General features: G+C 37.8%; 1 protein-coding gene across 2 annotated transcripts in view; it reads right to left on the minus strand.

The window, feature by feature from the left end:
• Positions 1–904: 904 nt before the first annotated feature.
• Positions 905–16,702, minus strand: part of LOC109113307 (phospholipid phosphatase 3-like) — a 37,823-nt gene continuing 22,025 nt past the window's right edge. For both annotated transcript variants that reach the window (XM_042777567.1, XM_042777566.1), the window contains 2 exons: positions 9,944–10,120; positions 905–2,678 (listed from right to left, as the gene is read on the minus strand). In XM_042777567.1, coding sequence (XP_042633501.1) covers positions 2,550–2,678; positions 9,944–10,120 — 306 coding nt within the window. In that variant the 3' untranslated portion in view covers positions 905–2,549. The remainder of the gene's footprint in view (positions 2,679–9,943; positions 10,121–16,702) is intronic.

Here is a 16,702-nt window from a genome sequence, read left to right on the forward strand (position 1 = left end):
AAACTGTTCAAGTTGATTGGTTAGTTGCATTTTACAGTAATTTGTAGAGATGTTTCAGCTATACGTTGATGTTTCAAGGCTTAACAGTGGAGAATATGACACCACGCCACCGTCAACAGTAGAAATTATGATCCACACACAGCCAAAATATGAAGTCACAGTTTTGGTCCTAGGAAAACAAGAATGCCCAGTCCTCATTGAAACATGCTGACGGTATTAAAATGTATTATTCCATTCAAGAATTCATTTGGCGCCTTATTCAAACTTTTTTACGACGGGTACTTGAGTTAACACGTAAAATGCCACATAATGTTCTATTTTCAGTTTACTCATCGAACACTAGAACAATTTCACATTTACGGTAACATAGTGTACCCATAATAACAAACATACATTAAAACACCAAACACATGATTGGTGTCAGTAAGATTTTTTTTTTTTTTAAGAAATGTTACAAAAATGTATTATTTTAAATAAATGCAGCACAACTTTTAACATTGATATTAATAATAAATGTTTCTGTAGCACCAAATCATCATATTAGAATGATTTCTGAAGGATCATGTGACACAAGACTGGAGTAATGATGATGAAAACTCAGGTTTAAATTACATTTTAAAATAGAAATCCTATGTAACATGCAAAACACCACATAAAAATATTCTGTTTGAAATTTTACACATCTTTACTCATTGAACACCAAGACTTCAATCAATTTCAGTCAGTAATAATAACAAACATTCATTAAGAAACCAAAGACTTTTTTTGTTTGTTTATAATGAGCTTTTATTTAAAAGCACATGTATTACAGCTAAGTACATTTAGCAGAAAAAAACAAAACAAAAACATTTTGCTATTATTTCTTTTGTACAAAATGAGACAATACAAAAATACTATTAGTGAATTTGATACAATTGTATGTGTTTTATTCAACGCTTATTAAAAACACAAATCTAAAATATTTTAGTTACCTAAATACAAAAATCTGTCAATCAATGCTCATAAAAGCAGCACTTTGTAAATGACACAGGTCATGACACATTGCTTTTTAGATTCATAGTGGATATATCTAAACATGTTTAGAAATAATATCTTACATAGTTAATTTTAGTGATCTTTACATTATTTATATATTTCTGAGAGAAGAATAAAACGGTTTGTTGAAATGATAGGACGGACTATACAATGGGAGGGATGTGCAACACATTTGGAGCTTGAGTTGTGTTGTATGGATGTGTTCTCTGTAATAGTCAGGCATACTGTACAGTTGTTAGTGGGGACAGTAGACATTATCACAATAGGAAAAAGCAATTAGAAAAAGAAAAGAAAGAAAAATAAAGTCCACAGTTTTCTTAAGTTTCTTCACATGTTATCTGTCCTCTGCATCAGGACCTGGTGCGGAAACACACGCGACTCTTACAAACACACACAAATGGGACACCGCTTCCTGCCGAGGGACCCCACGTCCCCTTTTCGGGGCAGTTTGACTGGTGCCAGGACAGGCATTGGGCACAGGTGGCATTCTGGGTAAAAACACACAACTAGAGTTGAGTGATTATGCAGTTGGAAGGGAAAGAGGTCAAACCAGCCAGCGGAAGAAGCTCGTTCCCGGTTCCAAAAATAAAAAAATATGCTGGTGCGGTCAGTGGGAGTCAATCCCGGTGACCGTGGTGACGACACAGACCTCCCCGACGTCTAACCCCGCCCCCTGTGTTCGCTCTGACCAATCAGAAGACAGCGAGGAGGCACGGCTCAGCCACGCCCCCAGAATTCGGGCAGGGATGGGCAGTGGCCATCGTGAAATCATTATCTAAAATAAAAATCTATTTATCTAAGAATAAAAGTTGTGTAAACCCACCCACCAGCCATTTAAAACCCTTTAAAATGCATTCTCCAAAAGTTAGGCCACTGTTCGGGTAGCTAAGATCAGCTTTGATGGCTCTTATGTGTAAATATGATCTTGTCTACAGACCTTCAAGCTTCTCAAAGCTACACTTCTCAGATAGCGAGTGGTGACGTTTAATGATATAGTGCTATAAGTTATTCTTCTTTATATTGTTTATATATCTGTGCTAATTACATCGCAGGTAAAACTAATCATTCCTATTAATAAGGAATTTGTTGTCCTATACTGATGCTGAAAGGCCACAGAGACAAGAGAAAGAGATGGTCGGAAGGAGAGAAGCGCTGGTCACGTGACCAGCCTCACAATCACTCTCTTCTTCCTTTCGCTGGTGTTCATTAACGTATTCCGTGTATTACTTTCGTCAATGGAGCTGAATTCATTCTCCGCAATATTCTGAGGGAGAAATTGCTTTTTTTGTTCGCTTTTTGTCTGTTTGGCCTTTCGAATCGGGCTCTAGGATAGTGAGGTCATTATAATGAGAGTCAATAGGATTGTCTCTGTCCTGTCCCTACATTCTACTGTCAGATGAGAGAGAGGAGGCATCAACTAGGCCGTAGCTCCTCTGTCACAGGTGGCTGTTCTGGTTTCTTCAGGGGATTGTGAGGGATGGGGAGATTGCAGACGGATCCTCCCGTTCCCCCTCCTACACCATGTTGTGATGGTTGTTCCTCTCTATGATGTCAGAAGAGGGGAGGAGCTCTTTCTTGATTGGCGAGGGAGGTGGAGTGGCAGTCTTGGCTTTAGGTTTGAAGAGGTCCGATACATAAAAGGCCTATAAGAAGAAAGGGAAAAAACAAAAACATTAGATTATTTCAGAACCAAACTCTTTCCAGGATGCAAATCAAGGATAGTACAATGAATTGACTGATTCATATTTCTGAGAAATTCAAGAGCTAATGGCATTCTGGGAAATTAAGTTTTCTTCTTTTCTTGCCTATAAAATTGTATTTATTCATTAAGTTTTATTTAGAAAGAGTGTATTCAATTCATATTAATATCACTAGTCAAAAGATTGGGGTTTATAAGATTTCTTAATCTTTTTAAAAGAAGTCACGCTCACCAAGGCTGTATTTATTTGATAAAAAATACAGAAATAAAAGTAATAAATAAAACAGTAATATTATAAACACAACCATTTTCAATAAAAAAAAAAAAAAAAAAAAAGAATATATATATATATTACTAAACATTTTTAGGAAGACCTTTTTTAAAACAAATGTAAACGTTTTTACTGTCACTTTCGATTAATTTAATGTCTTTGGCAAAAAAAAAACCATTTCTAAAAAAAATTACTTTTGAAAAGTAGTGTATATTAAAACACTTAGAAATATATTATTATATCAATTATTTTATTTAGAAATTAACATTTTAATTGTTAATAGTAATGCTCTACAAGACCTTTAAAATTCAATACTTTTTATTATATATATATATGTATATATATATATATATATATATATATATATATATGTATATATATATATATATATATATATATATATATATATATACACACACACAAATTTTTTTTATTATTTATTAATTTTACTTCATTTAACTCAATTTCTAATTGCAACTCTAGACCCCATTTGCTACCTAAATTCAAACTCAATTAGAATTCAAGAATTGAACTGGAATTTAAAAAAAAAAAGAATGAATTCAGTTCAATTCAGTGGTGGAAATCCCAATACTAACTGTAAAAACTTCCTTAAAATGTACCAACAGGGTGTGAGCAACTGCAAAAGTCACTAGTCTGAGAAAACATCATTAATAAAAACCAATACAATTTTTAAACTTGCCCCTAATATGGTTATTCAGACACATATTCAGAAGCATTGTTGCATGTTCGGCTGGCCACAATGAGTAACTGTGCCCTTTAAATGTCAGATGATATAAAGGCTGGCAATCCATCGCCTGTGACATACGGATGTGTATGAGGTCACACACTGATAAGAGCGGCCAACTTACACCACACACGCCTTAAAAAGCATTGAGTCAGTAGTAAAGATAAAGAGGAAACCCCTCAGTTCTTTTGTTTCGGTCTTGACTGAGGAGCTAAAGTCATTATTAATGTTCTCACTTGCGTGGGAGGAACTTTTTTGTCAAGGAAAGATGCCTGACAACCCTCTCTTTACATCCTAATGACATCACGGGCAAAACAGGAAACCGGGGAGGGAAAGAAAGGAAGTCTGCCCTTGGCAATAGACTAGGCTTGCACCCAACGGATTTACAAAGAGCTGAAAATATACATGTCTGAGTCACTGCATTTCATGCCAAAGACGGGATGCTTTCACTGTAATGTGGGCAGAGGAGAGGCCTACGGGATATTTAGTCATCTACACACCATGAATGTTACTGAAGCATGTAGAACAGCTGAGCTGGACTGCAGCAGCATGGAATCACCGATTCCAGAAAGCCTGCCAATGTGTAAACACACGCTATTTATGAGTGTGTGAAAAGTATGGGGCCAGTGTGTGACAGGAAAAGAGGTCAGTGTTTGGGGTAGCTAACAGCTAAATTGTCCTGACATGTTTCAGGAGCTGCTGTCAGCCACAGCACCCGGAGCGGCGTACTGCCCTTGGGCAATGCCAAGGGAGAAGAAAAAGCGCACACAGACTTACACATAAAGTTAAAAAAATGAGGGACTTCCTATTTGGTTATGCGAGTGACAGGCTTGAGCAATTAAGCGGTGTCTATCAACAGGTTTGTGTGTGTGGAAAGAGATGAAAGTGAACAGAAAGCCTTAGAGAGGCCATCAGAGTTTTGGAATCATCTTTCCAGCAGCTGTTTCTTGCATATCCTTTCAGTGAAAGACGTTGTGCTCACATACAAAGAGAGCTTTATCCAAAGGTTACAGTGGATGAGTTCATCCTATAGGGCCTCCTACGACCGTCTTCTGGCCACATGAGTGAAGGTACGCCAGAAAGATCATGACATTTCCAGAGTGACCTTTACATTGCGCTGCAATGACATCAGGAAACTGGATCTAGAACCTTAGATTATGATGGATTTTATTATAAGAGCAAGTATGTTGCTTGACAAGGCCAAATGATTTATTGTTTCATAATTGAAATACTTTTTGTAAAAATAAAATTGCTTAAAAGATGCTATTGCACTTTATTTCGTTAAAATAAATGTCACTTGGTTTGATACTTTGTTATACAGATAATGCATATTTGTATATATAATGCTTCCAAAACAAAGTGTAATTTTTTAGAGAGAAAAACTGCAAGTTACCTTACTGGATATGGTGAGTTTAACTTCACCTTATTATAATTTTACAAATGTATGGTTTCTGCAAGTAAAAACTGAATTACAGTATAATTTGTAGTAGGGCTGCACGATTATGACAAAAATCACAATTGTTGATTATTCCCCTGAAATGGTAACTGCGATTATTAATAACGATTATCACAATTTACATCGAATGATGTTTATACCATTGTTTGATAAGATAACATGTATAAAGAAAAAAAAACGCATTTTAAGCACACAGTATAACATAAGTGGACTTTGAACAATTATGTAATTGTGGCATTATTGTAATCGCGATTAGAAATTCGATTAATTGCGCAGCCCTAATTAGCAGTGAAAAACAATAAAAGGACATTCCCAGAGTGATACATAACATATTTTAATTTAAATAAAAGTTTCTTCACATTTGTATTATGATTTATGTATTTTAGGGTTTTACCGCCTGTATTTTCGTTTTTTTAAAGTGTACCTAAGTGTCTAGATATTTTGAATCCGCTGTATGTGACTAATGCAATTTATTCATAGCAATTAGAATATACGCATACAACATTCAATGCAATATTTTCAGAAAATTCACTCAATATTTGATTGCAAGACAGAGCATCTGATAATGGGCAAACGTCTCCATATCTGCAATTTGTGTGTAATTATGTGCTATTACATATGCCATCAGCTGCAGGCATGCATTCAGCCATAGTGTCCAGCATGACTCAAGAGTCATCTCGTACAATAGGCTTTTTGATGCACTACAACCTCTGACCTGTAATCACAGGCTGCCAATGAACCTGTGTCACGGGGTGAGTGCTTCCTGTGCCACGGCCCTCTGTCTGAAAGTGTTCTTCCACAGCAAACCCGCTCCATTGTGTACGAATGCTCAGTCAGCACCAGGAAGCTGTTTTGCGTGTTAGTCTAAGCCCGTGTGTGTGTGTGTGTGTGTGTGCTGACCTTATTGTGGTTCCACTAACTGGGGGAAGAATTAAGATGCACCTTTAGGGTCTGTTACTGCAGCATATTCTATCTTAATGTACAATTGTTGCTCCAAATAAACATTAATTTCATTTTGCATAATCATTTTACACCATTTCTCGGACAGTTACATTGGAGTTAATAAGCAAGAAATATAAATATAAAAAATATATTGTGTTTTTGCTACTGTACCTTTAAGAAATCTACTATATGTAAATGACTCACTTATGATTGGCCATGTTAAAGTGCTTATGGATGTGATGGAATGCCCATTTTTAGACTGGAGAGAGAGCTTTGTGTTTTCTGACCAAAATTAAACAAAATCAAAATGTGTTTTCTAAGACACATTCTCTTTAAACTGTAACATATGTGAAAATACCAAGGTGCCAAGTTGCCTAATTTTCTATTTTAGTCTGCATCTTTGTATTATGTTGTATTAGAGTGGTTTGACATCATCTCATGGCAAACTAACTGCTTCACTAACTGCTCCACCTAGCACTATCTCATACACATTCCCTTAATCAGACAAGAAATGACACCAAATAAAATTGTCAACATCCAACAACTGTGCCAAAGAGTCAAAAGATCATCATAACGTGTAATTATTTTGTATCCCAGAGCTGGGAAGGCACACTAACTCCATCTAAACTCATCTGAAATGAACCTCACTTCTGCCACTAACACCTGCTTGAATGAACTTCTGCCGCTTTTTACTGATGGCTTTATAGACTTGGGATTCATCTGAACTGTGAGCAGGTTCATAGACGTTATGTCTGGGTGTGTGCACATGTGTGTGGTCTTCCATTGGTTTGGGTGCGCCTGATCCTAAAAGTGCCAAACACAACACATGATTATGTGTGAGAGTGTGTTGCTTATGTTATGCGTGTGACTTAAATTGTAGTTTCAGGCCCTGAGCCACATCTGCATGATAATTGTGGAGACCAAGTTGTGTTTTGGCTGCTTCCCTCTCCAGCGTAACATTAGTTTAATAACACCATTAAAATTTCCTTTCTTCTTACACACAACCACACTAATTTTGGTTTAAGATGGCCTCCATTACCATAGCTACATGGAGAGTGCTGTGGCAGCCAATGGAAAAAAAGAGTCAAGCTCGGGCCTGACATATGGGATGGAGTGATAGGATATCGGGACAACCATCTTGCCACCCAAGCCAGACCAGAAGCACTTAGCTGTGGGCCGTTATCGCAGGAGGAACTGGAGCCCTGAATATTGAACATGACACTTTTTGCTCTTGAGGAACGGTGGGATACTGTGTACCAGGAACTGACAGAGAAAGAGAGAGTGGGAAGAGGAAAAAGCTGTTTGAGAGGAGACCTCCATCTGTTTCCCACCTTGTATAGTCCTGCAGGAAACACCTCTGCAACCGAGCCTTAAAAGCAGCCAACCTCTCACACTCTCTCTATCCATGTCAGCAGCTTAGAAAGTGGGCTGTGTTTGATGACATGAACAAACAGCTCACGCCACTCTCCAACAGGAAGGACTGGAGGATGTGGCCACAGTCAAAAGTCCAGAAAAGACAAAGAAGGAAAATGCGGTTTCTGAAGTCTGAATCTCAGGGGTTCTTTTAGACATTTAGACATCAGAATTTAAACATATGCCAGGCTGCCTGACTTCAGCAATCGTAACGTTGTAGTGAATCTTGCCAAAATTTCTGATACAAACCAGGCCTGAGTATAAGGAATTGAATGTAGGACTTCAGGAGCCTCCTTTTGAGATTGAACGAAACTGTTGGCCTAGTTAACATTTTGCTGCTTGATGTTTTAAGTTTCCCTTGCATGATACATAAGCAGACTGACATTAATTGCTGTTCTGAGATCAGTTCTCTGTGGGCATCACAGTCTAACTGCTCCATGTGAACTGATCTTCTTTAATATGGAACATGCAGTAAGCCTGTAATCGGCTTTTGCAATATGGCCAAAACTCACCAAGACCTGTAACTTTCCACAGTTTCTTTGAAGCCAGCCAGTTGGACACCAACCCAGAGCAATTACAACCTTTAAACGTCTTTAAACACAACCCCCTTCAGCAGAAATCAGCACCTATAGCCAAGTTTAGAAGAATTGCTGCACCTCCAAACCATGAACATGGCGACATAACTTTTCTTTTAAAAGACGCGTACCTTGCATTAACTCTATAGGCTCCATCTGAGCTTTGGTCATTAGAGATACTTTAATTGGACCTCTAAAGCGTTCACAGATGGGGAGCGGAACAGATTCCAAATGTAGACTCGTTAAAAACAAGTACATGGGTTCCTTGATCTGTAGTGAAAAGGATCTCATTTCTGCTCTCTCTTTTTTTGTATTTATCTGCTATTTTCTGGGTTTTTTTTTTTTTACACTGGGAGGAAACTTCTCCAGGTGTCAAAGACTAGTTCCTACACCTTGAACCTGAGGGGCTCAAAGACAATCAAGACCATCAGAAATGGATGGACTGTTTCACTAAAAATGTCCTTCTTAATGAGGTTATTAAAGGGTTGGGGAAAACCTAAACTGCTCTTGGAAAAACTGAAATGCCAATAAAAAGGGACATGAGCCAACTGAAACACACAGCAAATTCAAGGGCTGAAGATTAAATATTTTGAAGGTTCATGATACCAGTAGAGAGATGTTTGGTGAACATATGTGTACCATAAAAAGTGTGGCCCTGTCACAGCTAATTAAAGTGAAGAAAGACACTGCTAGGACATTCTGGGAATTGTAATGTTGAGAAACAACTCAATATCCCAATTTCAACATAAACAATTTAGATTTTTGTCTTTGAGATGCTGTAAGAATTAAGATGGGGTATTATCTGGGGGAAGAGGTCTTGGTCTTGCTTCCCCCTATCATATGGGCCTCAAATCTTTGCACCGTCCCCTTAAAATGCAGAAAAACAGATACATCTCTGTTTCTCAAATGAATAATTAACACTGCCATTTCTTCCAAAGAGAAAATGCTTTCCCTCTTTGTATGCTCAGCTCCCCTCATCTCCCTCGATTTTCCCAAACACAATCCAACTAAGTGAAGCTTTGCTTACTGCAGGGAAAGTCTGGCACTAACAAAAGTGACATGTGCCACAATTATGAAGTGTAAAATTCCTTTTTCCACAAGCCTCCCCCTCCTATTTTCATTTGAGAGTTGGTAATGGTGCAATTGAGGTAATATGCTCTGCATTAACAAGAAAAAGATTATGCTTCACTCTGATGGATGAGTAATTTTGTGGATAGGAGTGAAAAAGAGAGAGGGTGGGGTCTGGAGAACATTGTGGTCTGGTTCCAGATATTCAGATCCCCTTTCCGATCTTAAATTCCGGATGGTCTCCTGTCTTCACTTCACTCAAAAGACACCAGATAAAGTCTGTTCTTAATGGTTCTTTTAACAAGTTATCTGAAAAATCTGCCTTGAGTCGAGCTCAAACATACTCGTGGACTATCACTTACTATACAGTCAGAAAAAGAAAGCTTTTCATGTTTTAAAGTGAAGGGTGGAAAATGGGAAAACATATGCTATATTGTCAAACTTGTTGTGTTGGTAATTGCCAGCATATTTACGAAAGGAAAGTTTAATTAGTTCTGGTGTTAACACTGTGTAAAAATTTTTGTTAACCAATATTAGAAAAAAAAATCTAGATGTTGTGATGACAACCAGATCAAGGCCAGTGGTTATTAAATGTCGTAAAGTACTAAATTCCCAGATTGGTTTACATTTCAACCAATAAAACAAATTCAAGATTAATCACAACAGCCTCTTATCTCCTTAGATACTTAACCTTATTTAAGGATGCATGAAATGGATTGAAATACAAAGATGTACTCACTATGCAGTAGGCCACCAGGGCTCCTTGGACAAAGCCAGCTAATACATCAGTGGGGTGGTGCTTGTGATCAGAAACGCGTGATAACCCGGTGTAGAAGGCCATCATTAGCAAGGTGAACTGCAGGAGTGGCCTCAGCAGACGGGCTCCTCGCCACGTGAACCGAGACTGCAGGTAGAACTAAAGAAACAGAGATGGAAAGCAATTTAAACAATGGGAACATTTGTTATTACAACTTATGTTTTTATTACATAACAGCTAATACAATAAGTTCAAGAAAAAAAAAAACTAAAAGAAGAAGATGGAGAAAAAAACATGGGAGGTGGAGCTGAGAGTGAAAAACCCAAAGTAGCGCTGAACAGGACTGAAAAAAAGGACTGGTCAGTCACCTAAATCCGAGGACCCCATGTAGAGCTCACTTTCTGAGAACAGGAAGATTCATTAGGGTAAGAAAACAAATGATTGAGGGTTACAAAGACTAGTGGAGGATGGGGGTCAGGAGGACAAACTCTTGACGACGCTCCGGCGGCCCCTCAGCCCTGAAACCCTTCAAACCGGGTCAGTCAAGGAGCCTGTACTCATCACCCTCCCTTTATCATCCATCACCAAATGAGAAGGAAAACTTCCATTACGTTCAAAACCACATCAGGCAACAGAAATCTCTGAACACACCCTTATACACACAGACCCTAACTGATAAACACTGGTGCACACACTCAAGACAATCTGTTAGACAAAACAAACAAAAGCCATCTTGGGCTTTGAGCTCCTAAATGAAGGTGTGTACAAGGTCAGGTCTGCTTTCCTGAACAACTCTCTCCTCACTTCGAAGGCATTGTGTGTGTAGAGAGGAAGGAATCCCTCCCTGAGGATGTTTGGGAGCTGGAGTTTCCTTGCTGGATGAAGTTCTCAGATGATGTGAGGATGGGTGTGCCTGCACAAGTAGACTGACAGCTCTTCGAGAAATTCGATTCTGATCAATGAGTTCTCTGAGGTCAGGCGATGCCGTTTGAATTTCTGGAGTATTTAACGAGGCAGAAGATTATCTTTACTGCTACATGCGGCAAATATGTTCACACCAGACTGAAGATAAATAGAGGCCTCCTCAATCATTTTCAACTGATCTTATCTCATAGAAACATCCCCTCAGAACGGAAGGATGGTAGAGTGATAAGCATCTATGGGTGTTTATGTGCGGCCATGCATTTGTGCCTCAAACCGATTAGAATCAACATATGGCCTGCTGTCTCATTATTTCAATTTATATTGTTGCCCAAAGCAAGAAGTCCTTAAAAATATGCTTAAACAAAGCTTTCAGCCAATTTGGCCTGAATCAGCAACCATTTATTCCTCTCACGCTACTGCATACGAGCTGTTGGGTTTACAGCTGGCTAAAGAGAAGAGTTAGATGTCACAGATGATTGACTGAAATGGAGATACTTGCTTGATTATATGGCTAAAGTTCATCTGAGGCAAAAGATAAATACATAAATTCATACTCGTGTTCATTTCGGTCCAGCTCAGCCACAGTGTTGGCAGTGAAGAGAGATTTTCTAACCAAGCATCTGTAGCTATTTCAACCACACTGGCATTCCTATGCCTAAAAAAGTTCCTGAGGAAAACTTACAAACAAATAATTCAATAATATCTTTGATCAGGCAACATGAATGCAATGGAATGCTCTTCAACCTCAGATCTGTGGCTTATGGAGATGGAGGCCTGTCTGCAAACTAAATTACAAAAGTGAATCGATAAATTAGGATTGTTAAAATGTAGAACTGCATGAGTAATCCCTGAGGTTTTCCTTTCCTATTTTTTTATGTTCTTGTTTTGTTATTGCCTTTGTTATTAAGATTTTTCTCTCGTCACACATGACAAACTGAGAACAAAATAATTGTATCTTTACTGTTTGAATTATTTATGAAGGCTTCCAGCTTTTCCAACCTAATAAGTAATAGGAAATAGAAGAAATAGCAGATTGGTTCTCCAAAATTAAAGAATTGAGCCTTAGAGCCACCAGTGACATTCTCATGCTCTCTTTCTCACCAACAGTGAGTGTTGCGCAATTAAGCACAATGAGAGGAATGTTATTGTCACTTCACTTTAAAAATCAACAAGTGGCCACAACACAAACAAGACAACCAGGGCCTCTGGAGAACATCTGCCATAAGCTAATTTACACACACAGCAAAATGAATTCTAAGTTCTTGAAAGCATTTTCTACTTTTTTTGTTGTTGTTGTTTGTATCGGGACTTGTGGTACCCCTAATATAAATCTTTTCTATACTAAAGAGACAAAAAGAGAGAGTTCTGGTATATGTTGGGCTGTAAGAGGTCATGGAAGGGTGACGTCCGACACACAGGGAGTTCTGCTGACGCTCATCTCTTTGGCTGTTAGCCAGCATGTCTGAGTCTGGAGATGTAGAGATGAGCTCTGTGACTTCTCCAAACTCTTGAAGTGGCCCTGTTCCTCAGGGCGAGAGCGGGGTCCTCTCCACACGTAGGCATCCAAGAGCTGATAAGAACAGCAGAGCCTGAGGACCCTTAGGGCTCAGATACTGTCCATCAAATCTGCCTCTTAGCATCTTGCTATCAGAGCTCAGATAAGCCAGACGTGCTGCAGATGTTGTGGGGTGTATATGGCTCTCTCATCTCTGTGTTTTTGTGAGCTGGTGCTGGCAGGAATGGCAGATGATGTGGTCTTAGATTCTCCAGCGACAAACCTAACTCATAACACAAACACATACACATGTCCTGTGTCCACATGAGAAGTAACACACTCTTGAGCAGATAACATGCTCCATCCTGCTGACAGTCTCCATCCAGTCCCTTCCTGCAGGCGATCTGGGTGGTACCATCAGAGCTGATATTGAGGTATCAAATTGGACAATGGAAAAGATCCTGGCGGGCTATTAAAGGATTAGTTTTCAAAAACTGTACTAGTTATTCTAGTCATACTAGTCCTTCTTTTTAAATGTTTCAAAAAAGGATTTAAATGCACCACAAAAGAGTGCAGAAAGTGGTTTGTATGCATTGTGCATTATTTTTCTAGTCTTCTGAAGTTATATGATGCATGTAATATAAATTATATGAATCATATAAATTAAATCTGTTCATCAAATAAAGTGATCATCTTGTCAATGTCTCAATGCCTTTATCAAATGTTCAAAGTTTCGGTGGAATGGACATTTATTCAGAGGAACAGAAATTAATCAGGTTTCATTAAAAATATCTTCATTTGTGTTTCAAAAATGAACAAAAGTCTTATAGGGTGGGAATGACATGAGGGTGAGTAAATGATGAGAGAATTGTCATTTTGGAGTGAACTACCACTTTAAAAACCAGGCCAGCTGCATTCATGAATGAATCATTCAGATATTTTTGTGAAATAGATTCATTAAAAAGAGCAGACTAAAAAAAAAAAAATTATATGTGACCCTGGACCACAAAACCAGTCTTAAGTCGCTGGGGTATATTTGTAGCAAAAGCCAAAAATACATTGTAGGGGTCAAAATTATCAATTTTTCTTTTATGCCAAAAATCATTAGGATATTAAGTAAAAATCATGTTCAATGAAGATATTTTGTAAATTTCCTACCATACATATATCTTTTTTTTTTTATTAATAATATGCATTGCTAAGAACTTCATTAAGACAACTTTAAAGGTGATTTAACACTGATTCTCAGTGTTTTGATTTTTTTGCACCCTCAGATTCCAGATTTTCAAATAGTTGTATCTCGGCCAAATATGCCTGGTTTTGTGGTCCAGGGTCACACACACACACACACACACACACACACACACACACACACACACACACACCCACACAGCAACTGACAGTGACTAATAAATATATACAAATAAATATATATATATCTATATATATATATATATATATATATATAATATTCATGAATTGAACAATGCTACTTTTAACAAAGTTCTTATAAGCATACCAAGGAGAGCTAAGTCAGAAGTCAAGAATTAAAATTAAAAACCTGTTTTCAATCCGTTTCTTACCCAAATCTATTGAAATTACTTCAGAAGACTCGGAAGATAGTATCTGACTCATACAGACTCCATTTGATACTTTTTACCTGCTTTTGCATCCTTTTTAAGATTGAAAGATTCGGTTTCATTGTAATTGCAGTTCATTGTAACTGCATGGAAAAGAGTGACCAGTACTGTCATCAAGCTTTATCCTTGGGTTCTGTAAACGAAAGTCATATGGGTTTGGAACAATATGAATAAACTTTTCCTTTAAGCCCAACAACTGACTTGTTCAGGTCATACAAGCAGCCACAAAATGGCATTTTCAGTCCCACTTAGAGTGGAAAACAGAAAAAGCAAGAGAGATGTGGTATACTAAATCATATAAGTTTAACCAAATAGGTAAATGTGAGGAAACTTTACTTATTTTGCAATATATTGAAAGAAAATACACGTTTTAATGGCACTGTGCATGGTTTTGTGGGTCATACTTAAGTGTATTTGCACTTGAATCTTGCCAGTTCTGCTAGACAACAGTCAAACTCCACAGCTAGAACCATCCACGGATCCAACAATATTACTGTAAACCCAATGCAGCCTCACCACATGTCAATGACCACAATGTACAGAGAAATAAGGTTGAAAACAGTAGGTAGAAGATTTGCCTGTGAGTGGTTTGTGCTTGTTTCTACTCTGCCCATGGTCTCTTATCATTCACCAACTGTTCTCTGGTCACTACAACTAACTAGAGCATAATGCGTCACCATGCGGTCTGAGAGGTGCAGTGATGCAGCAGCCAAACCAGAACTGGAGACTATGGAGGGTGGAGGTCACAGAAAGGCTAGGAGATACCCAATTTGCTGCCCACAAAATACTCACATACACTTGATATCCAGAACAAACTGACATGCTGTTCACTGAGCACATGAGGTTGACTGGCTACTCTGGTGTTGAGCTGCATGGATATTGTGGTTCACTAAGACCCTTAAATACAAAATTCAACTGAATATATGTATAGTATAGAAGTCACTCTAGGGGACAGAACTCAACTTATATTCAAGTATCTTAACCTGACTATGATCTCAATATCAGACCATGATTTAATCAATTATCTTGTATATAGAACTGAATTTTTATTTATTTTTTAATAATTTAATTTAAGCTGAAATAGGTTGTGCTGCTTAATATTTTTGTGATATATTTTTTCCAGGATTCTTTGATGAATATTTGCTGTTTAAACAACAGCATTTATTTGAAATAGAAATCTTCTCTAACATTATAAATCACTTTACTAAATCACATTTTTCACACACAACACTTATAGCAGTTATTTTTTTCTGAATGTCCGCATTGCACTGTATTGAAAACAATGATCTAACAATGAAAAAGAGAAGTCACAGTTTTGCTGAGTCACCATTTTAAAACTGATATTGATCCACTGCACTGGTAAAAGTTTTACTATTGTTTTTAATTTGGCGCCTTAATAATACAAACCTTAAAAAAAAGGGCAGATTCAATTGAAATTCATCTAGGTTTCTATGTAACCATTATGCTTTTTTAGAAGGAACATCAAGAGAGAAAAAAAGCTAGATGAATATATTAATACATGTTGGAACAGGTGTGGGTTCTGTTTTGAGGTACTGTGCCAGAATGATTCATTCGCAAATTTTGGCACAAACAAATACTGTCTAGTTTTGACCTAGGGTTACATTTGTGCAAATAAAAAGTGATCACAAGACTGATGTGAGCTCTCATTATGACTTCAGCGTCTGACTTATGAAGCATGACAGCTAGACTGAGATAATTACAGGGAGCAAGGCTGGAAAGGGTAACGCTCCATTCAATAAGACTGTATCGCTTGATCAGTCTACTCAAAGAGCACTTTCCTCCACTTGTTTTTCCTGTTCTTCAGATTTCTTCAGGTCTGTGATTCTGTTTATCATGCTTTGTGCTTTGATATCTCAGAGTGTTCTCTCTTGGCCTCTCGTTTTTAACTTTAAAGCAAAGAGCAGATTGTAAAATCATTTTAGCGAATAACCCAGTATCTTAACATAATAGTCTATTCACATGTTCAAATTTTATAATGGAGCTTGACTATACTTTGGCTTCGGCTTTGACAACTCTGGCCAGGGATTCTGATAACATCTGAACAATTTGCCCTTCAGAGACACTCAGAGACAAATCCAGGCTTTCAAATCAAAATGATAATTCAGACCCAAAATCGCTAAGTGACTGCATGCTGAAAATCTGTTTTAAAGATAAATAGAAGGTTTTCCTGAAGGGCTTAGCTTTTAGGATCCTTGATGTTCTCCATGAATAATGATGTGTAACATTGGCTGATACCTATCTTGCTTTGTGGCTAATCACTATGGTTTAAAATACAGTGGGTCTATGTGTAAAAACGGATTGTTTTAGTCACAAAACACTCAACAGGACCTGCCAGGGGTCTGGTTCTTAATGTACTGTTTCCTCTTGTCTAGAAAGTGTTCAGGTCAGTGTTTTGGGTGCAGGCCCAGCTGTCAAAGTCACAGATTCATTTAATGGCTGTTTTGAGAGCATTAGAACCAAATCTGCATGAGTTCAAACAGGTTTGTGGCCTTGAACACACACAAACGCACATATTCTCTATCACCCTCCTAATTTTCTCAAATAATCTCTCAAAACACTGAGAATGAACATCTGGCATCCTCCATTAGCAGAGCGGCTCCACCTCCTGCCATCTGAAAGAGTGGAGATGCTGATGATTTAGATGCAGAAAGAAAGGATAAG

This window comes from Cyprinus carpio, chromosome A20 (assembly GCF_018340385.1).
Source record: "Cyprinus carpio isolate SPL01 chromosome A20, ASM1834038v1, whole genome shotgun sequence".
Taxonomy (NCBI): domain Eukaryota; kingdom Metazoa; phylum Chordata; class Actinopteri; order Cypriniformes; family Cyprinidae; genus Cyprinus; species Cyprinus carpio.